At 35.2% G+C, this 25,936-nt stretch overlaps 1 protein-coding gene across 1 annotated transcript in view; it reads right to left on the bottom strand.

Moving 5' to 3' along the window:
* Positions 1-7,710: 7,710 nt before the first annotated feature.
* The window catches only part of LOC123537453 (AP-2 complex subunit alpha-2-like), a 47,617-nt gene continuing 29,391 nt past the window's right edge, over positions 7,711-25,936 (bottom strand). Inside the window, exons 15-22 of the mRNA XM_053527724.1 lie at positions 22,733-22,765; positions 20,137-20,339; positions 17,341-17,513; positions 16,551-16,674; positions 15,301-15,417; positions 14,822-14,891; positions 12,713-12,847; positions 7,711-12,077 (exon numbers count right to left, since the gene is read on the bottom strand). Of these exons, the coding sequence (XP_053383699.1) occupies positions 12,000-12,077; positions 12,713-12,847; positions 14,822-14,891; positions 15,301-15,417; positions 16,551-16,674; positions 17,341-17,513; positions 20,137-20,339; positions 22,733-22,765 (933 nt within the window). The 3' untranslated portion in view covers positions 7,711-11,999. The remainder of the gene's footprint in view (positions 12,078-12,712; positions 12,848-14,821; positions 14,892-15,300; positions 15,418-16,550; positions 16,675-17,340; positions 17,514-20,136; positions 20,340-22,732; positions 22,766-25,936) is intronic.

The raw sequence follows: 25,936 nt of genomic DNA, 5'->3' as shown, positions 1-25,936 counted from the left end.
CGGCTTTTGATGGTAGAGGAGGACTCTATACTCACTACTCTTGGCATTTTTTAGACATCGGCGGTCAACTGGTAGAGTCATCAACCTTCTGCGAGTCAGCTGAATGGCTTTCTCACATCAAAGAATTCTCCATGCATGGTTTCATAACCATCGCAGACAGGCAATGGACTGGAAGTCAGCAACCTTCACTTGGCCACGGAGGCCTCTGTTCATATATTTATCTCGTTAACAAAATTTGACTACAAATGAGTAAGTTAACAAAATGTGTTAGTGTATTTAACATAACAAAAAGTGACCTTAAAAAGGATAACAACATATATACAGATATGGACATTTTTATTTATTCGTAACATGTTCATACATTAAAACAAAATGATAATATTAATCAAGTACATCAATTTAGTCTAAATGTACAGGATATCCTACACAATGTCTGTATTCACTCTAACAACTACATATCAACTGAAACTATAATGTGCTTGGGATGTATAATGCATAATTTAAAGTGTCCAGATGTACATTTTCACACAACTTTACACCTACCGTACGTCTTCCTAGTGTTACGGCCACAGACAAGTCTGTTCATAAGCAGAGCTTCACATACTGAAACCATTTGGTTCTTGTTATGGGAAAGTATCAAATTATAAACATGAACTGGGTGATATATGACCATTTTGCTTGGAATCACAGTAAAAACCAACTCATTCATTCACAAACATTGAAGTACACCAGACATTTAGCTTTTCTAAGCATCCATGTGCAGTCATTTGACTGAAATATCAGGAATATTGTGACCCAAAACATCTTTTGCTTATAACCCACTACTAAAATCTAAGCACATAATGCATGGATACTTTTCAATGTTGCTTTAATCTCTTTTGCAACGATCTTTAAGCAGAGCCTGTATGACTAATGCTGAGGTCAATAGTTGACTTTTACGTATTTAAACACAAAATGACCAGCGTTCACATTTTGATATTTCATTTGTGGGATAATAAAAAAAAAGCTTAAGATATATGACAAAACACGCAGACGCTGAGGTGAAATAGATTATTGCACAATTACTAACTTCATCAGCATATCCCTTACTACTCAATTGTCAAACACTAACATCTTAAAAGTCTCACATTGCTTTCAATATTCCAAGACATTTATTTCAACTATCTTCTCCGAACTCACAACCTACTTGTTTGTAAATTACATGATTCATATTATGTATCTGCTATATAGTGTGGAAAAGAACAAGACTGGTTAGAATTCATCACCATTTTAATACATTACAATTATGATTTGTATGAGCATTTATCTTTTAATTATACATTATAATTATCACTTATGCAAAACATAATCTTATCTAACATTTCTAACCATTGTTTGTCAAAAAAGTATTGTTATTAACTTTGTATGAATTACAAAAACTGGAGAAAAGTACATATCCCTTAATACTTTCACAATACATAAAATCTGTTACATTTCCTTTCCTTCTCTCAATACAGGTAATTCCGAAGACGGTACCAATATATTCTCTTATAAAAATGTGCAAAAATAAATACTGATACACAATAGACCCATGCCTAACACACTTCTCTGATACAGTGAAAATTCAATTACTTGAATCTGTTAACTGTATAATCATATTCTATGATACAGACTTTTATGTATGAGTTTTCACCATACGAGATTTCGATGAACTTTTCATCCAACACTGGAATTACTGTAAAGAAATTCAATACTCTACAATATCAATGCCACCATCTAAATATGATTACTGTTCTTTCTAAAAATTGCAACATATATTTTAGTTCTTCAAAGTAGAGATGAAATCGGCGTTCAAATTCTTTATTTATATTCTTTATAAATTTCACATGTGTGAAACAATTCAATATACATTTTATGATAAAAATTATCACTAAACAATCTATATTTAAAAAATTATGATACATTTTCTATATATCCTACAATATACTTTTAGCATTTACAAAAACACATACACTATTCACATCCAATTACAAATGTCTCCGCACAGGTAATTTGATATTCTACTATGTACAATATGATCATTAGATGTGAAGTTTACAGAATGTACAAGTGAGTATATCATACGGAGAAGCCATATGAAGATATGGAGGGTAAAAAGCGTTATCACAATACTAATAAACTACCAATCAGCACTCAATCAATTTTCGAAATGCAATACATAGTCTTAAAGTGTCCGCACCGTAACTAAGGAGTGTCCACACCGTATCTAACAGTATGTACCTAACAAAGTCCAGACCATACCTAAAAGTGTCCACACCGTATCTATATTAACAGAGTCCAGACCGTATCTAACAAAATCCAGACCTACCTAAAAGTGCCCAGACTATCCATTCCCTTGGAATGCTATTAGACCATCCACAAAGCAGTAGAAAAAAGATTCCGTAACAGTGAAATATGAAACCTTTAATACTTGCTATAAAACGTCATGAAAATATCTAATGAAAAAAGATGATATTTCCAATTTTCTATTTAACTACAATAATAACAAACACAACAAAGACTGCTGGTAACTGGTATAGCACTTGAAGAAGGTTCTATGTATCTAGAAATATTGTAAAACATGACTTTTAGTGGGTTCAAGCGTCTAATGTATCTATGGGAGTTGTGTAACATGGAATGCATATGAAGCACAAAGCAGCAATACAAAATGTTTCTGTGACAATATGCATACACGCAATGTAACATTCAACCAAATATAAAATCTATAAAGGAATAACCGTAACACAAAATTCTTTCCAGAAATTAAATGCGATATCCATCGTATTTTAGCATCCGCAGAAAAAAATTTCCTCTCTCAGGTCAACAAATAATCAAAACATCATGCCACAACTCAAAACAAAACATGATATACATGTAATAACATCAACATTGATCAACTTTGGTAGGAAGCCTCTTTTGTGTTCTTTATATAAACACCAAATACACATTTTTATAGTCCATCCAAGCCAAAATTCAATTAAACATATCAATTGTAAACATTGCAGATTTTGCAAATAGATAACATGTATAGCCTGGTACATCAAAATAAAAGTTTTTTTAAAGAAGTCATTGTTTTCACAAGCAGAAAATTATTTAATCTGTGCATCTGGATAATACTTCAGGGGAATACATTCAAATTCATAGAAACTCAACAAAAACACTCCACGATACTTCAATCACCGGGGCCATTAATTACAAAATTAACACAACTATGACTCAAAACAGTAGAGTCCATTTTTCCTCTACAAAGAATAAAATCTGTAAAACGACCCTTTAGAAGCAAAGAATGCAACCAAGAAGAATAACAGCTGACTCGGTTTGATTGAGTCTGTTCATGAGAGGTAATGAAATGTGCAACACCTCTCACGCCCCCTAGCACGACTTAAGCGGAACTCTATTACACATATGTTGAATGGACTCCATTATCCCAAAGGACCAGAAAATATAACAACAATGAATCCAAGTACGGGGAGACTTTTTACTGCCGCCACACGGCACTTAAAGATTGCTGTTGTTTAGTCAATAAAATCTGTAAAAAGATCCATTGGAAGCAAAGAATGCAACCAAGCAGAATAATAGCAGACTCGGTTTGATTGAGTCTGTTTATGAGAGGTAATGACATGTGCAACATCTCTAACGTCCCCTAGAAGTTGCCATTTTATGTCTAAGTATGATGTTCAAACACATATGGAAAAATACAATTTAAAACAAAAAGTAACATTTAAATTTCATCAGGAAGTATAAACCTTATAAGTAACGTATAGTTTTAATTTATAGACATTCGTTGTATGACTGATAAAAGATAAGTTTCAATACAGTTGTCACATTCACTATCTGTAAAATATTTTTAAATTGAAATTCGCTCAGTTTTTGATCCATTGTTCTGGATTTAAGTGTAAACGTATTCAATTTGTGAACATATTCAATTTGTGAACGCATTTAATGTATGAACGTATTCAATTTGTATTGTTTACGATTTTTATCCACACAGTTCCCTGATCGCATTTATTCTGATTACTTAAAAAAAGTATTTGAATCGTCAAACTGTGCTTTTGATATGGCTAACAACACCAGGAGTCGCACCCCACACATAGATAGGGCCATAGCTGATCAAGAAGAAAAACGGAAGGTTACAGAAGGTCTCATAGCACAAGGAGTAACTATAAAAACGGTTTAGACACCTATACTGCTAAGACAGAAGATCCTAAGATATACATGTGTATAAATCTTTATTTTAAAACATTGTTTGCATTTTATAAGACCAATGGATTTTGAATGCTAGCTTGTAGTTGGATATGTTAATGCAACAGAGGAAATATCAATCTCCTTGTGCAATGATTGTGTATTTTGTAATTTCTATTTAGACATAGTTTAAGTTTGCTCTTCCATTTACTTAAAGGACTACACAGAAAACTTTCCTTTATCATTGAATGTTTCTCTTATAATTTATCTACTGTTGAAAGTCAATAACAGTTCATAACTAACAGAAACATTCAACGGTAAAGGAAATGCCGGCAGAATTCATCTGCAGCTTTCTTTTTAATGCATGTCGTATCAGTGCCTTATTTTTTTTAAACTTTTGGCAAGTATACTATGGATTAGTTGTACAAAGTTTGTTTATTTAAAACAAAATAATCGACAGAAAATCTTTATCACATAGGTCTCATATTTTCATCACGAAGGCGCGAAAAGTCTTGTTGACAAACGTTTCACTTGTTACTCAAGTCATGTTAAATTACAATTCAAAGTTAGAGTCCAATGTCTTTTATTTATCTATTTGTAAAAGTAGGCGATTGTTTGAGGGTTTCTTTATGAAAAAAACCCAGATTTTTTTTTATCTTTATAAAATACCATCAAACAATGGGAACTAAGAGCGATTTAAGATAACAAATATCCCTAAAATCTAAGCTGGTACCTGATTCTATCTACTGCAAATTAGAATTCAATTTCAGCACTCCAATATCCAGTCATGCCCTAGTGGGAATTTCCCACGTATTTGTATTTCTTCTTTATAAAGGTAAGGTATCTAAGGAAGCGTGCTGGTGCCAGCAGAGAGATTTAAATATGTCTTATGTACGACTTACTATCTGCTACGTAGGAGTTAGTATCTCCTACGTAGTACTTAGTATCTCCTACGTAGGACTTAATATCTCCTACGTAGGACATAGTATCTCCTACGTAGGACTTAGTATCTCCTACGTAGTACTTAATATCTCATACGTAGGACTTAGTATCTCCTACGTAGGACATAGTATCTCCTACGTAGGAGATATTAAGTACTACGTAGGAGTTAGTATCTCCTACGTAGGATTTAGTATCTCCTACGTAATACTTAATATCTCCTACGTAGGACATAGTATCTCCTACGTAGGACTTAGTATCACCTACGTATGAGTTAGTATCTCCTACGACTTACTATCTCCTACGTAGGAGTAAGTATCTCTTACGTAGTACTTAGTATCTCCTACGTATGACTTAGTATCACCTACGTAGGAGTTAGTATCTCCTACATAGTATATCCTACGTAGGACTTAGTAACTCATACGTAAGGGTTCCTATTTTGCGGCGCTGCAACGTTCTGTGGTCCTACTTGCGTTTCCGGTACATGTGTTAATTGAACATTGCTGGTTGATGTTTTAATTGCGTGCTGATGAAAGGCATTTATTGCAATATTTAATTTATTTTCTAAACTATTTATATTCTTGTATTTTATGTGTTGTCTCGAGAAGGGGCTTAAATAAATAAATTACTTTTCACTGAATTCAGTGAAATTATCTCTTAACCACTGTTTCCAACCAATAACAAAGAATGAATTTATATAGACCTGATTGCATGACACGATTATCAATGTTCTATAGGAGATACTAAGTCCTACGTAGGAGATACTATGCCCTACGTAGGAGATACTAAGCCCTACGTAGGAGATACTAAGTACTACGTAGGAGATACTACCTCCTACGTAGGAGATACTAAGTCCTACGTAGGAGATATTAAGTACTACGTAGGAGATACTATGTCCTACGTAGGAGATACTATGTCCTACGTAGGAGATACTAAGTCCTATGTAGGAGATACTAAGTCATACGTAGGAGATACTAACTCCTACGTAGGAGATAGTAAGTCGTACGTAAGACAAATTTAAACCTCTCTGCTGGCACCAGGACGCTTCCATAGGTGTCTGTTTTACGGACAATGCTATTTGTTTCAGAGGTACAGTCACAGACGGTGAACGCACAATTTAAGGAAGTAGTTAGGAAAAAACGGCGCCGCAAGCGATTGATGTGCTCTTGCTTTCGTAACTATGACGACGAAACAAACAATCAGAAATAAAAAACTTCATACGCACAGTGACTTTTCAGCATATTCTTCCCGTTATACACATCTTTGTTTTAAAGTCTGGCAGTGATATCATGTCTTTTAATATTTTGATGTTAATTGCGTGCTTTATGTTCACATCCAGTGTAGTATGTTTGTAAAAATATATACATAAACATCTGTATAATTGAGCCGCGCCATGAGAAAACCAACATAGGGCATTTGCGACCAGCATGGAATCAGACCAGAGTGCGCATCAGCCATATTGTTCGCTTTCAAACCATATTGCAGTTAGGGACACTGGATCCATGCTAGTCGCAAATACACTACGTTGGCTTTCTCATGGCGCGTATCTGTATAGGGATTAAATCTTTTATTTCTTTATTAAATCAGATATTACTTCAATTCATGATCTGCATTATAAACTGCACAATTTTCAACCTTTAAATATTTAACAATTGTGTTTAAACATACAGGTGTTTGTTATATTTTCATGACAGTGTTCTGTTAGAGAATAGGTCATAGCTAGTAATCATTGTTAAATTCATAACAGACTATAGTTTCTTGTATCTCGTGACATACACCAGCATGTAGCCGAGTCTGAAATCAACGCAAACACTTTTAAAAGTTTAGAAAATTTTAAAGCTGTCAAAAAATGTTTTATTTATGGCACAAAGTAGGTACAACGATACATTTGGAAATAAATTTTTAGTTTGGAATTGTTGCAAACGCTTGTCTTGTTAAACAGTTGCAGCATTTGCATAATCAACCCACACTTTAGAATGTCTACATTGTTGAGTTAACCTATTTTGGCAAATGTACTATGTCGCATGTCAATGAGATCAGCTGACATTGTCTCTTTTAAACACTCATGAAAATTAATGGAAGAAAACATGGACGGATAAACTGTTAAAGTGCATCAGAACAGTTTTATGCAAAAACATCACAAGTCAAGCCTGGAGATAATACACCGGCAAGGAGCAGTAACAGTTCTCCCTATGCTGAAACGATGGTAAAATCAACAAATTCTGAAAGCCTTTTAGCAAGAATCTTTCCGGCTTTTGATGGTGGAGGAGGACTCTATATTCATTACTCTAGACACTTTTTTTCAGACATGGGCGGCCAACTGGTAGAATCATCAACCTGTGAGTCAGCTGAATGGCTTTCTCACATCAAAGAATTCTCCATGCATGGTTTCATAACCAAAGCAGACAGGCAATGAACTGGAAGTCAGCAACCTTCACTCGGCCATGGAGGCCTCTGATCATATGTTTATCTCGTTAACAAAATTTGACTACAAATGAGTAAGTTAACAAAATGTGATAGTGTATTTAACATGATAACAAAAAGCAACCGTAGAAAGGATAACAAGATATGTACAGATATGGACATTTTTATTTATTCATAACATTTTCATACATTAAAACAAAATGATAATATTAATCAAGTACATCAGTTTAGTCTAAATGTACAGGATATCCTACACGATGTCTGTATTCACTCTAACAACTACATATCAACTGAAACTATAATGTGCTTGGGATGTATAATGCATAATTTAAAGTGTCCAGATGTGCATTTTCACACAACTTTACACCTACCATACGTCTTTTTAGTGACAGCCACAGACAAGTCTGTTCATAAGCAGAGCTTCACATTCTAAAACTCTTTGGGGCATGTTATGGGGAAGTATTGAATTAGAACCATGAACTGGGTGATATATGACCATTTTGCTTGGAATCATCATAAAAACCAACTCATTCATGTACACAATTAAGACATTTAGCCTTAAGATTGTATGCTTTCTAAGCATCTATGTGCAATTATTTGACTGGAATAACATGGAAATTGTGGGCCAAAAACATCTTTTGCTGATAACCCATAACTAAAATCTAAGCATATAATGCATGGATACTTTTTAATATTGTTACAATCTAAATATATAATGCATGGTTCTTTTGCAATGATCTTAAGCAGAGCCTGTACAACTAATGCTGATGTCAATAGTTGACTTTTACATATTTAAACACAAAATGACCAGCATTCACATTTTGATATTTCATTTGTGTGATAATAAAAGAAGAAGCTTAAGATACGTCAAAACACGCAGAAGCTGAGGTGAAATAGATTATTGCACAATTACAAACCATATCAGCACATCCATTACTGCTCAACTGTCAAACAATAACTTCTTTAAAAAATCTTAGCTTTCCAAAACATTTATTTCAACTATCTTCTCCGAACTCACAACCTACTTGTTTGTAAATTAAAGGATTTATATTATGTATCTGCTATAAAGTGTGGAAAAGAACCTGACTGGTTAGAATTCATCATCATTATAATACATTACAATTATGATTTGTGTGGACATTTATCTTTACACATTACAATTTTCACTCATGTAAAACATAATCTTGTAGCATATAACATCATACATATGTTAAGTGCATGGCTCTCATGCCCCTATATTTGCAATAGTAGTCACATCAAAGATGAAACAATCTTTGCGTTTTGATAGAGCTATCTTGGTCAGAGACTATTTTCCTTCATGTCATTCTAACCTACTGTGTAACAGTTTTATAAGAAAATTAATACTATAATAATAAGTCTAACATTCCCAACCATTGTTTGTCAAGAAAGTATTAAGTTACTAACTTTGTATGAATTACAAAAACTGGAGAAAAGTACATATCCCTTAATACTTTCACAATACATAAAACCTGTGACATTTCTTTCTCTCAATACAGGTAATTCTGAAGACCGTACCAATATATTTTCTTATAAAAATGTGCTAAATAAATACTGATACACAATATACCCATGCCTAACACACTTCTCAGATACAGTGAAAATTCAATTATTTGAATCTGTTAACTGTATAATCATATTCTATTATACAGAAATCAAAACTTGAGTTTTCACTATACGAAATTTCAATCAACTTTTCATCCAAAACTGGAATTACTGTATATAAATTTAATACTCTACAATATTATCAATGCCACCATCAAAATATGATTACTGTTCTTTTTAAATATTGCAATATATCTTTTAGTTCTTCAAAGTAAGATGAAATCTGCATTCAAATTCTTTATGCGGAACCATAATTTCACACGTGTGAAACAATTCAATACACATTATATGATAAAAATTATCACTAAACAATCTATATGTACAAAATTATGATACATTTTCTATATATCCTACAATATACTTTTAGCATTTACAAAAACACATACACTATTCACATCCAATTACAAATGTCTCCGCACAGGGAATTTGATATTCTACTATGTACAATATGATCATAAAATATGAAGTATACAGAATGTACAAGTGAGTATATCATACTGAGAAGCCATATGAAGATATGGAGGGGTAGAAAGCGTTATCACAATACTAATAAACTACCAATCAGCACTCAAGCAACTTTCGGAATGCAATACATAGTCTTTAAAAGAGTCTGCACCGTAACTAAGAGTGTCCACACCGTATCTAACTGTCTGCACCGTATCTAACAAAATCCAGACCGTACTTGAAAGTGTCCGCACTATCCATTCCCTTGGAATGCTATTAGACCACCCACAGAGCAGTAGAAAAAGATTTGAAAACAATGAAATATGAAACCTCAAGTTCTTGGTTCCAAATTTTGTGAAGATTCCTAATGAAAAAAGATGGTACTTCCAAATTTCTATTTAACTACAACAAACACAAACACAACAAAAACGATATTGCTGGTAACTGGTATAGCACTTGTAGAAGGTTCTATGTATCTAAAAAATAGTGAAACATGACCTTTAGTGGGTTCAAACCTCTATAATGTATCTATGGGAGTTGTGTAACATGGAATGCATATGAAGCACAAAGCAGCAATACAAAATGGTTCTGTGTCAGTATGCAAACACACAATGCAACTTTCAACCACAGGAATTGCAGTAGCACAAAATTCTTTCCAGAAATTAGATGCAATAGCCATCATTTTTAGCATTTTCCTCTCTGACTCTCAGTCAACAAAAAATCAATAGTCAAGTCACAACTCCAAACAAAACATGATATACATGTAATAACATCAACGACATTTATCAACTTTGGTAGGAAGCCTCATTTGTGTTATTCATATAAACACCTAATACACTTTTTTTTAGTCCATTCAAACCCAAAAGTCAATTAAACTTATCTAATGTCAAAATTGAAGATTTTGCAAATAAATAACATGTAAAGCCTGGTGCTTTGGAAAAAAGTTCTGGTAAGTAAGTCATTGTTTTAACAAGCAGAAAATTATTTAATCTGTGCATTAATACTTCAGGGGAATACATTCAAATTCATAGAAACTCAACAAAAAACATTCCATGATAATTCAACCACCGGAGCCATTAATTACAAAATTAACACAACTATGACTCAGAACAGTAGGGTCCATTTTTCCTCTACAAATGAAGTTTCCATTTTATTTCTGAGCATGATGTTCAAACACATAAAAAATATACAATTTAAAACAGAAGGAACATAAAAACTTTCCGATATGGAAACCAAAACTTTCTCACTGTTCACCTAATTGAGGGGATATTCAACATAGTTCACACAAAAATGTCAATGAAAATAATGCAATATTTACCTTGGAGCAAAATGTGGATAAAAGCATCTTCACATCAGTGCATTTCTCCACTTTTAGCACACGGGGGGACAATATATTTACCATTATAGCAAAATGGACTTCTATGGAATATCATTCTAAAACTGTTAAATACTCTTTTCATTTTGTGTCGACCTAAACAACTGAAAAGTCCTTTTAAATATTGTAAATCTTTTAATTACTAGCAAATAACTACAGTCCATAGGATCAGAAATTAAATGAATCAGATACCCATGAAAAAAATCTAACATGACCACGCAGATGAACCAAAGTTTCAACAACATTTTATAACAGGTATAGAAGTCATTTTAAAATAAAACAGAACAAGACATACAGTGAATGGAATTGCACAGCGTTTGATACGACATATAAATATTTCTAGTTACAATTTTTAACTGCACGCAATATGTACATGCTACTTCTAATTGTATCACACAGCTAAGTTGAAAAAACACAACAATTTCTGACTGTCTGCCAATTATTTAGCAAGCAGCCCAATTCTGGCTGTTTGCCAAATTTTTGGGAGCTATCAAGAAAATCTACCCATTTATCAATGTTAATTTTGTACTTGCTACTCTTCTACTGAATGGTCCCATTTCAAATGTCAAAAATGAAAATATTACATATATAAAGTACTCTTTCAAACATTTTTTAAAGCCTATCAAAAATGAAGACTACAATTCATCAAATGTAACTCTGTGTATCAACATGGCATTGAAACCCCTTCCAAATATGGCAATGTCTTCAACATACAATACACACCAATATATTTTTATTGTTTTTATAGCCACATGTTAAGACTCTCACAGTTGAGATTTTAATCACAAAATGTTGTAGTAACACAGGATTGATGTTGAAACCCTCTTCACTTTTGTTCAGTAATTCATGTCTTTTTTCTATCCCCTAGTGGTTACACTTAAAGAAGATACTGATGAAAGGTTTGTCGAATCTCAATGCTGAAGTCCGATCTTTATTTGTAGACACAACTATCCTGATTTTACAAACAGGTCCATCTAACATTGTGTTAAAAGAATCAAATTTGTGACTGTAGAAGATCACACAAAATTTTGGCCACTCTGTCTCGGCTTGCCCTCACTGTTAATCTGTACATCTGGAAATGAATTTTTTGACATATCAATTGCAAATGTTGATTTTGTTGCAAAAACCTGGTGGAGCGCAAGAATGAAAACGCTAAGAATGATAAGGCCCGAGTAGTGAGTACCAAACTATCGTAACTGTATATAAATAAAGAAGCTTCATGCTCAGCCCTCCAGATAATTTTCCTTAAACTATTGCTGACGCTTCTGGCATCTCAGTCACTAGACAATGTTAATTTATCAAAATTTTTCCATTTACTGTTGTGTTGCGAATGTTTAACATTTCCACATTGGAAATTGCACCATGACCACCATAGGTCATATGATTTTCCCGCTTTTGATGGTGGATGAAGACACCAGGTGCCCCTCTGTGCATTATTTCATCATGGGTGGGCATCTGGGTAGAAACATCGGTCTTCCGTAAGCCAGCTAAATGGCTTACCCACAAAGTATTCAATGCCCTTAGTGAGGCTTGGAACGACATCGTTGAGGGGCAAGTCATTTGAAGCCAGCAACCTGAAACACTCGGCTGTTGTGGCCCTTAATTTAAAAATACTTTAATGATCAGACTCTTTTTCAAAATTGAAAGAAATTTTCGCAATTTCATACCTGTATATAGATAAGACTCTAATAAATATTAAATATATACCTGTGCTTGTTTATTTGGCTCCAATCTAACAAGTACACCAACTTGTTGATTTCTTGTGTGTAACACCCCAGCGGACACAAAGTTCTCCGGATTAGGATCAATACCTTCCAGCACACTTACACTGAACCCAATCAGCTACAATACAATACAACTGTTAAGGTAAAAATTGGCCGTTTTCACAATAAAATCAGCAATTTTCACAAAGTAAGAACAGGCAATTTTCATAAAATGTGTGTGTTCGGGTTTAACGTCTTTTTCAACAATTTTTCAGTCATATAAACGACAGTGTCTACTTGTAGCAGTGAGCACAATGCCCAACTTTATACTGCTGCGTCACTGGAATTTCATGCCGTAGACACGTGGCATGATACCCCACCCAGTCACATTATACTGACACCGGGCTGACCAGTAAAATGACATCAGGCAATTTTTACAAGAGCTGTCCGTAAGACAGCACGCTTGACTTTTCTCTGTGCTTGACTCTGAATAAGAGCTTTGCCAATAAAAAACTTTATAGACCTTTAACCAAAAAAATTTTAAGTTAAAATGGGGCATAACACTGTCAAAATTCAATCAGCGTTATGGGAATTGATTCACCTGGAGAAAACTTTAATAATAAGTAACTATTTTAAGTTTCAAATTTTGACAGTAATAGATATTTGACTATCAAAAACTTTAACCAAAAATTCTAAGTTAAAAAGGGGCATAACTTTGTCAAAATTTAAAAACAGAGTTATGGGGATTGTTTCTCCTAGTGTAGACTTTGATAGTAAACAGCTGTTTCAAGTTTCAAGTCAAAAGCTTTGACAGCAACAGATATATTTGACTTTATCAAAAACTTTAACCAAACAAGAGCTGTCACTAATGGTGATAAATGCCCCCGCAGTGCCTTTACCTTTGACCCCAAAGTCAATAGGGGTCGTGTACTCAATAAGTACTATCAGCATGTGAAGTTTGAAGGTCGTGGGTGCAGTGGTTCGCGAGTAAAGTGCCTTCATGCAAAAAGTTAACGTTGTGACGAAGGAACTAATGAACGGCCAGTTGAAAACTAATATGCCTCCCTTTGGGGGCATAAAAATTCTAAGTTAACATGAGCTCAACAAGAAATGCCCACCTTGACGCATTCAGTAACTGCACAAGAAACAGAAATTTTCAGATCATTCTGACCTTGACCTTTTACCACAAAATCAATAAGGGTCATCTGCTGGTCATATCAACCTCCCTAAAAGGTTTTGTGATCCTAGGTCCAAGCATTCTCAAGATATCATCAGGAAACGGAATAACTGTTCCGGGCCACTGTGACCTTGACGTCTGACCTACTGACCTCAAAATCAATAGGGGTCATCTGCTGGTCATGATCAACCTCCCTATTAAATTTAGTGATCCTAGGCCCAAGCGTTCTCAAGTTATCGTCCGGAAACCGTTCAACTGTTCCAAGTCATTGTGACTTTGACCGCAAATCTGCTGGTCATGACCAACCTTCTATCAACTTTCATGATCCTAGGTTTAAGCATTCTTGAGTTATCATCCGGAAACCGTTTAACTGTTCAGAGTCACTGTTACATTGACCTTACCTCAACAAAACTGTATACCCTACACAAAATCATATATTGCTACACAACTGTTACACCTGAACGAAACTGTATACAGCTACACAACCACTCTTTACCCTACACAAAATCATATATTGCTACACAACCACTCTATACCCTACACAAAATCATATATTGCTACACAACCACTCTATACCACACACAAAATCATATATTGCTAAACAACCACTCTATACCACACACAAAATCATATATAGCTATACAACCACTCTATACCCTACACAAAATCATATATTGCTACACAACCACTCTATACCCTACACAAAATCATATATTGCTACACAACCACTCTATACCCTACACAAAATCATATATAGCTACACAACCACTCTATACCCTATACAAAATCATATATTGCTACACAACCACTCTATACCCTACACAAAATCATATATTGCTAAACAACCACTCTATACACCTCATCCACCCTTCCCTCCCACTCTATACTAGTCCCCTCCTCTCTGACAAAACTGTATACTGCTTCACTCAAACTGACCTTAGACTTGATCTGTTCTGAATCCATAGGAGATGTTGCTTTAAATATCTGCTGACTTTCTTGACTTGGGCTGTAGAAGATGGAAAAAAATTACATAAAAATGAATTCTATTTTTCGGCTCACAGACTCCTACAAATTTATAAAAGTATGTTTGTTTGCAAAGTGACATGCTTTCAAAGAAAATAGCTGTTTTGGGGGACATTATAATTAAAGTCTCTTTAAGCACAGATACAGTTCAGTTCTCATTACCTTATATATAGAATTGCATAGAACAGCCCTCATCACAAGTCAAACTTGGGGCATGTTGTTAGAAGAGTATGATATATTTTATTACCTCTGAAAGAAAGACTCAAACTAAGACTCAATCAAAGGGAGTCTGCCATTACTTTGCTTGGTCGTGCTCTATGTTCCAATAAATTTGATCTTTACTAACCTAGAAAACAACTCTGTATAAAGGGTCTGTTTCAACTGATACATACCTACTGAGTGCCTTCCACCTATTGAAGAATGTAGTAGCGTCCATTTCTGCTGGTGTGATGTATTTATTTAAAACAACAGGTAACTTCAATGTAATCTTCTGTTGTGAGCCACTATACCTGAAATGAAGAGCACAAGACTGGTGAGTAAATTTCTTGTTGCTTTTTTTACAATCGTTCATACCTCTAGAATTGCAATGTACATGATTAAATAACAAAAGATCTTTTTTTTCTGACTAACTAAAAATGCTAGAACAAATACAAGCTCATAATGTGTCGTCAACTGCCTAAAATTTACCTTATTACCACGTCTGATGTTGTGGGAGTGAAATAAAGCCAATACATAATTTTATTACTACACTAGTGTAATAAAGCCTTTAAAGTATTATAGGAGACGCTGGTCGAATTGACTTAGTCTGTAACTGGTAAAGGAAGAAGAAAATCTGACAGTTTAACAGGAAAAGTTTACATGTGATAGAATGAATATTACATGTGTGTCTTTCTACAGTGGATTTATTTCTTGTTGAATAAAATGAATACAATTCTCCCCAGTGCCTTTTATTTTATCATTTTATTCAACTGGTTTATAAATTCAAAATAGAAAGATGCTAGTTTGTTATTCCTTATTTACACATTAAAACATTGATATTACAGCATCATACAGAATTGAGCAAATGTGTGAATTATCCAGGGGTTATTCAAACATAGAAAATGTAAAGAAAAACAATAGGGGACCACTGGAATTACTTGAATGAATCCAGTGCTTGAGCCACAGATGCCCAAGCAATTGGTTTTCACTGTATCACGAGTTTTTATGTTAAGCTTTAGCCTGCTGGCGGCATGTGATTTTGCCTTTGCGACCAGTGCAGATTGAGATCAGCCTGATCATGGTCTGCACTGTTCGCTATTTAGTCAATTAATTTTCAGTGAATACCCCTTCAAGTGATAAATGGTACTGCCCACACTGAATGATTGGCAAGTCCATTTTAGAAATTTAGCAGAGTAAAGGTTGAAACATTCTACAAAACCATATAGCATCTTGATGAAACGGACAAACACGACCAAGGTATACTATTTTAGTTTTTAGAGTGACTTACATACTACACTGCACTGCAATTGTTTAACACTTGCTTTCAAATTTAAACGAAATCGGATTATCAGTGACAAGTTTATGTAGAAATCTCTTGGCCCAATGTCTGGAATCATTTTATCATTATGATAAAAGGGAATATAAAGACACTGTCATTACTTACAAGAACTGTATACTCATAATTGGTGCATCAGCAAATTCCTGTACACACGCCATATTGAACTGTTGTTTCACCTGCGCACCAGCCTCCACCTCACTACCCACTGCCTTCTGTTGAATACTTAAACCTGCATACTGTTAAGGAAACTATGTACACACAGTCAAACTTCACTCTAACTCTGATAATCGAAACTCCACACCTCGCTTGAACTCATTTATTTTGTTCTATGGCTTGAACAACCAAAAACTCGAACATATTCTGCTGGTCCCATCGAGTCTGAGAGTTGGACTGTATATATATATATATATTTCATTGTAATCCCTAATTACACACAAACTTAAAACTTAAATCTCTAAATTACATCCACACTTCAAAATGCAAACCGTAATGACAAATATATTTTTCATAGTAATCCTTAATTACATGCAAGTGGATAAATGCATCTATCTTCATAGTCATTCTCAAACTCAAATTAGTTTTTCTTGACCTTCAATAGTGACCGTGACCTTTGACCAACAAACATAAGTCATGTACGTACATAATCTACATATTGCTCTATATTCACATACCAAGTTTTATGAATACGTTTGGAGTATTGCAGGATCCAGATTTGCAGACAGGCGGACAGAGGGTATTCCTATAGTCCCCTCCGGTGTTACCAGTTGGGGACTAATAAAGGTAAGGGTAGATTTCCAAGAATCATAGCGCACTCCAAACTAAGCCATAAGGTTACACATCGCAAGCAGCCCCGCAACAAAAATTCATTAAGTTGCATACAGGCAAAAAAGGATACTTTCACTAAGTCCTCCAGGCTGACTGATATCCACACAGAATGCATTAAGTTGGAATGTTGTCTTGTTACCGTAGAACACCCACAACCTGCCCAAATCCTCCCGGTACTCGGACTTTACACCAATTTGTAAGAGATCATTCTCGAAGAGTACACCGTTGTTCTTACATATAAACCTGGAAAGAGAATCATCACTACCAAAGTGATGCAATGTTGCAGTTAAATGTTGTCTATAGCATGCATTTTTCAAGTTAAAATCATTAATTACTAATGTCTCTGTAATTCACTGTCATTTGAAAATATCTCTAAAAAAAGTTCTATGTAATTCTGCTTGAAAATTTTCCATACTGCTTTGAGCAGTCAGGGGTGTAACTGTTTCAAGTTATCACATTTTATAACCCATTTGAGTTATTGGGTTTACTTTCATAACTTGTTTCAGTTATCATAAAATATTACAAAGCCCTCCTGTGCCAAATCCTTATTTTGAATGTGACTAATGCAATAATTTCCTGAATCCTTGGTCTTTTATCTTTCCAGCTATGCAGTAAATTTTTTTACGCAAGGCTGATAAAGTCTTACGCAAATGGTTTTAAAGCTATAAAACTCTTATCATCCCATTATGCTCATCAGGCCATGATCTGACTAAAAGAGAATTTGATTAACAACAGTTTGCTACTAATTACACTTTGATGGTCAATTTGTGAGAACAGCAAAAAGGCTTTTTATGAATAACTTACCTGGGTTATCTATATTTTAAAACTCATACAGGTTATAAAATGCTGGAAAAAGTAACTGAAATAGGTTACATAACTTAAAACAGTTACACCCCTGACTGTTGAGTTTGTAAAAAAATCTGTATACACCACTGCTGCTTAGTTTCAGGAGTATACTTCACAAGCAGAGGGCAAAACTAGTTGGTCATTTGTAGGTAAAGACCTGAAATGGCTTCAAGAAGTTTAAATTAAAATTATTCGTATGTGGTATCCAAACTAATTGGCCTATATGGAAAGCCAAACATAGGCTTTCTGCAGTGGTAAACAAGAGCTGTCTGATGACAGCGCGCTCGACTTATCGAAGAATTGATTGAAGAATGGTGTCAAAATATTTCCACGGATATTCAGACAAAAGAAATAAATAGATTAGACAAACAATGTTCCTGTATTACTTTGATTTCGATAAGTCTTGCACTAAATGGCAATATATGAGCCAATTTCAAAGTCCAAAAAGGGCCATAATTCAGTCAAAATAGTTATGTACTCTTGCCTACAGATGGAAATCATAATGATTAACAAGTGTTCAAAGTTTAAAAGCCATATGTCAAATAATTTTGCCAAACATGGACTTGTATGGAAACAGAACCAATTTCAAAGTCCAAAATGGGCCATAATTCAGCCAAAATAGATGACAGAGTTATGTTCTCTTTCCTACAGATAGAGACTATTATACTAAACAAGTGATAAAAGTTTCAAAGCCATATGTCAAACACTTTACAAAAAATATGAACTGGTATGAAAAACTTAACCTAGATTTCTCAGTCAAAAAGAGCCATAATTCAGCCAAAATCCTTGACGGAGTTATGTACTCTTGCCTATAACTGGACATGGTGATGGTAAACAGATGTTGAAAGTTTCAAAGTTTTATCTCAAAAGACTTTGTCAAAATATGAACTGGTACGAAATATTAACCCAGATTTCTAAGACAAAAAGGGCCATAATTCAGCCAAAATCCTTGATGGAGTTATGTACTCTTGCCTATAACTGGACATGGTGATGGTAACCAAGTGTTGAAAGTTTCAAAGCTTTATCTCAAAAGACTTTGTCAAAATATGAACTGGTACGAAGAACTTAACCATGATTTCTAAGTCAAAAGGGGCCATAATTCAGTCAAAATCCTTGATGGAGTTATGTGCTCTTGCCTATAACTGGACATGGTGATGGTAAACAAGTGTTGAAAGTTTCAAAGCTTTATCTCAAAAGACTTTGTCAAGATGTGACTGGTACAAAATATTAACCCAGATTTCTAAGTCAAAAAGGGCCATAAAACAGCCAAAATCCTTGATGGAGTTATGTGCTCTTGCCTATAACTGGACATGGTGATGGTAAACAAGTGTTGAAAGTTTCAAAGCTTTATCTCAAAAGACTTTGTCAAAATATGAACTGGTACGAAAAACTTAACCATGATTTCTAAGTCAAAAGGGGCCATAATTCAGCCAAAATCCTTGATGGAGTTATGTGCTCTTGCCTATAACTGGCCATGATGATGGTAAACAAGTGTTGAAAGTTTCAAAGCTTTATCTCAAAAGACTTTGTCAAAATGTGGACTGGTACGAAAAACTTAACCCAAGGTGTGACGCCGACGCCGTGGCGAGTAGGATAGCTCTACTTATTCTTCGAATAGTCGAGCTAAAAAATGTCTAAACCAAGTACAAGTAAATTTTTATTTGAAGGAAAATTGTTGACTTCAGTTATGAGTCCACAAGTATAAAGAATAAGTATATTTCTGACACAGAATGTTGTTAGTACTTGCTCCAGTTATCTTTTCAGATAAAAACTTTTATGCTTAAGTTATTGCAAAGTAATCCCTTTATGCCAGTTTAATAGTGATAGGTGATAATGCAGTTAAAGACTGTTCTATCTCAAGTGACAAATTTGTAAAAACATATTTTAAACCAAGGCTGTATAATTCAGGGTTCATACAAAGCAGAGAAAATAAAAATTCCCTGACTTTCCCCTGACTAAAACTTTCCGCATTCACAAAAGCTTAACTGGTCATCTATCTACACACAAGCTGGTAAGTTACCTTTTAAAAGCTTCCTCAGCACCACCTGTGAGTCCACCAAGGTCCATGCCATTGGTAGCAGGTGCTGGCTGTGTGCTTGTTAGAGTATCAAACATGTCCACTAGTAGGCCATCCCCATTACCACCTATAGTGGGTGCTGATGTCTGTGTTGGTGTGCCAAGTCCTAGCAGATCAACTGTTGCTGAACCACCCACTGGGGATCCCTGTAAAAAATGTGTAAACATCTTATTTAAATATTGAACAAATTTGCCATTTTTCTCTAATTCATAACTGTAGTTTGAGAAAGCAAGTACTAGAACTAGTCTGCATCAAAAATACAAGCCAATATTTGTCTATAAGAGAAAGGATAGTTTTACTACCCTCCATAACCAATACAGATGATACTTGCTAGGAATATCGTAAATGAAAATTAAATCAAACTTGACAGCCAGCAAAGGGAGTAACAAAATCTGGCTATTTAAGGCTCGTGACTACCCAAGACAAGTAAAAATTAGACCAAACTGCCAATTTGGGAAGTTTGCTGACTGGCTGCTTAAGGCAAATGGCTGCTTCATGCAGGTGGCTGTTAAGGCAGGTTAACCTGTATCTTAATTACTGTATGCAAGACTTGGCACAGACGAGAGTCCGAGTTTCCTAAAACTGCATCATCAGCCACACATTTACATGCAAGCTTAAACTATCATCTAATATACACCATTAAATTTCTGGTAATTCTCCACGTAATGGTTAATTTGAAGGTTGTTCACTTGAACAGTGCTTTTCCTTATTTTTCACAATGTACGCGAATAATACTTGAATCATAATTATGATCTTTTTTAAATTCATCATTCTTTTACAACCTTTGAATGATTCTGAATGCAATTTTTTCAAATCTGTTCAGAGCAAATCTTAATTACGCATACTTGAATTATTCTGTCAGTGTGTTTGATGCATGTGCAGTGCAACATCAATACAATTTATAAAGCTGATAAAATGCTCCATCTATCTGGCTATAAAAATATCTACTGGCCTGTGCAATTAAATTATCTGTCCCTTCTAGTGACCAATGCATGTCTGGTTACAGTTAATTTAAGCAGGTGTAATGTTGTGCTGCACATCAAACACTGTCCACAGTACACCGGTTAGAAAGCAGAACTGGGACTGAGGATACAAAACTGAGTTTGGAGACCAGCCTCAAAATGTAGCTCTGCCATTGTTCAAATTCATTATTTTGCTAAGAAACTCAGATGCCTGAGTTTAAGACCAGTCAATAAACTCAGTTATATCCTATGTAACTACTCATGCTCCCAACTACTATCAAAGGAATTTTTCATCAAATAATCTTTCACGCCATTTGCAATTGATAAGCATCCAAATTAAAAATTCTTTGTCAGGTTTGAGTTGGTTAAAGCCCTGTCAACTCAAAATGCTATCTATTCAAAACCAAGTACTATCTAATAAAAAGAAAACACAGAAATCTAATGGATACTGTGAAATCATTAATATATTCGTTGGGGACTAATTTCCATGGATTTCAGGATTGAGTCAATCCACAAAATTAAATCCCAGTGAGAAAGGAAAAAAATCCAATTCTCTTTAAATTAATATCTCAATGAAGGGGCTGTTTTTGCTCAAACCACGAAATTTCATGTCCACGAAATTAAATGATTTCAAGAATGATTTCATTGCAATATATGATCTAGACTATGAGCAACTCAATTCTGGTAAAGTGTGGTGCTATCAACAAACATCGGATACTGCTGTGCATTATGCCTCTAAACAGTCGAAGTTCTAACATACACTCTTGTGCAAAGACATATACACAGACATACACATAGACATATACACACAGACATGGACATATACACGCAGACATACACACCAACAAAATACAAGTGATTTAGGTGGGGATATTTCCTGTGGTAAGTGGTACATGGATAGACGTATGTTCAGTGACTCTGCAAATCAGAATGTGTACTTGCAAGTTAGGAATTTTTAAACACATTGATTCAGACCTTCTGTTACTGGAAAATTCTTCAGAAGTTTTATATACTCTTAATTTTGTAACATCGTAACTAGTCGAGGGGGATTAATTTTTGTGGATTTCCTGGGTTTGTCAACCCGCAAAATTTAGCACTCCTAGGAATATAGGAAATTCCTATATTTTTTGATAGTATCTTTAAATTTTGAAATTCATGATTTTTAGTTGTTCTTAGAAATAGCTATTTTGTCAAAACCTACAGTTTTATACCACCAGAATTAAAGGATTTCACAGAAATGTTGCAAGGTCCAAAGTAAAACAAACTTACAGAAGAAAATCCTGATTGAAGAGAAGTTCTTAATAAAAATAAATTGTTAAATCAGTTATTTAATTCTGGTTAATTTGGCCAAAATGGGTACTTCACAAGGTCTTCAATTTCCAGATTTTCAAAGTTTAAAGATAAGACAAGTAGCAATTATTTTTGTTCACTGGCATTTTCTTTTCTGATTTTACAGTTCAATTAACATTATACTGTTAAACAGAATCTGGAATTGTTTTCAGAATAAAACTTTCTGATTTGCAGCCGAACACGTAAAAGAAAGGCTGGTTAGTGTTGGGTAATAATTAATGTCCTACTTTTTCCACAATGTCGTCTGTACTGCTCTCCCCCTGTGAAAAATGGAATATTCCACATCATGCAAATTAGTAAAACTATTTTAAATCATTACCATGCAATCAGAAGAGTCCATTTAAAGGATAGGATTTACACAAGTAGCTTAATGCCTTGCATTAAAATTTGAACATTTTTAGAAAAGAAATGGACCCTTTATGACAGGCATGCTAATAGTAGCACTAAAACACAGGATATGCTTATTATAACAACTATCTAAATGCTAATTCTAGATCTGTTAGCTATGAAATTCTCATTAATATGTTAAAGTGATGTTATCAAAATCCAAACAGTCTCAATGTATGAATTTATTATAATAAAAGTGGGACTATTTATGAAGTCTTGCATGACTAGCATGTCAGGGTTTTTCAATACATCTTGTACAATTAGCATGTCAGGGGTAGAAGTTGGGTTTGTCTGTGAAGGTGTGTATGATCGGCATATTGGGAATGGTAGGCTTGGGTTGCTTATGATAAGTAAATTAGGACCTGAAGCTGGGGTTATCTTAATGAAGCCTCTTATGATGGGCAGAATTATCTGGAATTGGAGACTGGGCTTACTTATGAAAGGTTATAATTTAGGTGCATGTCAGGAGTTGAGGTCTGGGTTGTTTATAAAGCCTTGAATGATGGATATGTTGAGGGTTACGGTTTAGGTTGTTTATGAAGCCTTGAACGATGGACATGTCTGGAGTTGAGGTTTGGGTTGTTTATGAAGCCTTGAATGATGGGCATGTTGGGAATTGAGGTTTAGGTTGTTTATGAAGCCTTGAATGATGGGCATGTTGGGAGTTGAGGTTTGGGTTGTTTATGAAGCCTTGAAAGATGGGCATGTTGGGAGTTGAGGTTTGGGTTGTTTATGAAGCCTTGAATGATGAGCATGTAGGGAGTTGAAGTTTGGGTTGTTTATGAAGCCTTGAATGATGGGCATGTCAGGAGTTGAGGTATGGGTTGTTTATGAAGCCTTGAATGATGGGCATGTCAGGAGTTGAGGTTTGGGTTGTTTATGAAGCCTTGAAAGATGGGCATTTTGGGAGTTGAGGTTTGGGTTGTTTATGAAGCCTTGAATGATGAGCATGTAGGGAGTTGAAGTTTGGGTTGTTTATGAAGCCTTGAATGATGGGCATGTAGGGAGTTGAAGTTTGGGTTGTTTATGAAGCCTTGAATGATGAGCATGTAGGGAGTTGAAGTTTGGGTTGTTTATGAAGCCTTGAATGATGGGCATGTAGGGAGTTGAAGTTTGGGTTGTTTATGAAGCCTTGAATGATGGGCATGTAGGGAGTTGAAGTTTGGGTTGTTTATGAAGCCTTGAATGATGAGCATGTAGGGAGTCGAAGTTTGGGTTGTTTATGAAGCCTTGAATGATGGGCATGTAGGGAGTCGAAGTTTGGGTTGTTTATGAAGCCTTGAATGATGAGCATGTAGGGAGTTGAAGTTTGGGTTGTTTATGAAGCCTTGAATGATGGGCATGTAGGGAGTTGAAGTTTGGGTTGTTTATGAAGCCTTGAATGATGGGCATGTGTGCAGTTGAGGTTTGGGTTGTTTATGAAGCCTTGAATGATGGGCATGTGTGCAGTTGAGGTTTGGGTTGTTTATGAAGCCTTGAATGATGAGCATGTAGGGAGTTGAAGTTTGGGTTGTTTATGAAGCCTTGAATGATGAGCATGTAGGGAGTTGAAGTTTGGGTTGTTTATGAAGCCTTGAATGATGGGCATGTAGGGAGTTGAAGTTTGGGTTGTTTATGAAGCCTTGAATGATGGGCATGTGTGCAGTTGAGGTTTGGGTTGTTTATGAAGCCTTGAATGATGAGCATGTAGGGAGTTGAAGTTTGGGTTGTTTATGAAGCCTTGAATGATGGGCATGTAGGGAGTTGAAGTTTGGGTTGTTTATGAAGCCTTGAATGATGGGCATGTGTGCAGTTGAGGTTTGGGTTGTTTTATGAAGCCTTGAATGATGAGCATGTAGGGAGTTGAAGTTTGGGTTGTTTATGAAGCCTTGAATGATGAGCATGTAGGGAGTTGAAGTTTGGGTTGTTTATGAAGCCTTGAATGATGGGCATGTAGGGAGTTGAAGTTTGGGTTGTTTATGAAGCCTTGAATGATGGCATGTAGGGAGTTGAAGTTTGGGTTGTTTATGAAGCCTTGAATGATGGGCATGTGTGCAGTTGAGGTTTGGGTTGTTTATGAAGCCTTGAATGATGAGCATGTAGGGAGTTGAAGTTTGGGTTGTTTATGAAGCCTTGAATGATGAGCATGTAGGAGTTGAAGTTTGGGTTGTTTATGAAGCCTTGAATGATGAGCATGTAGGGAGTTGAAGTTTGGGTTGTTTATGAAGCCTTGAATGATGAGCATGTAGGAGTTGAAGTTTGGGTTGTTTATGAAGCCTTGAATGATGGGCATGTAGGGAGTTGAAGTTTGGGTTGTTTATGAAGCCTTGAATGATGGGCATGTAGGGAGTTGAGGTTTGGGTTGTTTATGAAGCCTTGAATGATGAGCATGTAGGGAGTTGAGGTTTGGGTTGTTTATGAAGCCTTGAATGATGGGCATGTAGGGAGTTGAAGTTTGGGTTGTTTATGAAGCCTTGAATGATGGGCATGTAGGGAGTTGAAGTTTGGGTTGTTTATGAAGCCTTGAATGATGGGCATGTGTGCAGTTGAGGTTTGGGTTGTTTATGAAGCCTTGAATGATGAGCATGTAGGGAGTTGAAGTTTGGGTTGTTTATGAAGCCTTGAATGATGAGCATGTAGGGAGTTGAAGTTTGGGTTGTTTATGAAGCCTTGAATGATGAGCATGTAGGGAGTTGAAGTTTGGGTTGTTCATGAAGCCTTGAATGATGGGCATGTAGGGAGTTGAAGTTTGGGTTGTTTATGAAGCCTTGAATGATGGGCATGTGTGCAGTTGAGGTTTGGGTTGTTTCAACGAAGCCTTGTATAATGGGCATATAGGGAGTTGAGGCTGTAATGGAGCACAGTATGATGTGCATGTTGGAAGTTTTTTTTTTAATGAAGCATTGTATGGTAGGCATGCCCGGAGTTGAGGTCTCTTTTTTAAATGGAGCCTTGTATGGTGGGCATGTAGGGAGTTAAGGTTGTTTTGTTTTCAAATGAAGCACTGCATGATGGGCATATAGGGAGTTGAGGTTGAGTCTGTTTATTAAGCTATATATGATAAG

This window comes from Mercenaria mercenaria, chromosome 17, assembly GCF_021730395.1.
Source record: "Mercenaria mercenaria strain notata chromosome 17, MADL_Memer_1, whole genome shotgun sequence".
Lineage (NCBI taxonomy): Eukaryota > Metazoa > Mollusca > Bivalvia > Venerida > Veneridae > Mercenaria > Mercenaria mercenaria.
This window is presented reverse-complemented; position numbering and strand designations above follow the sequence as displayed.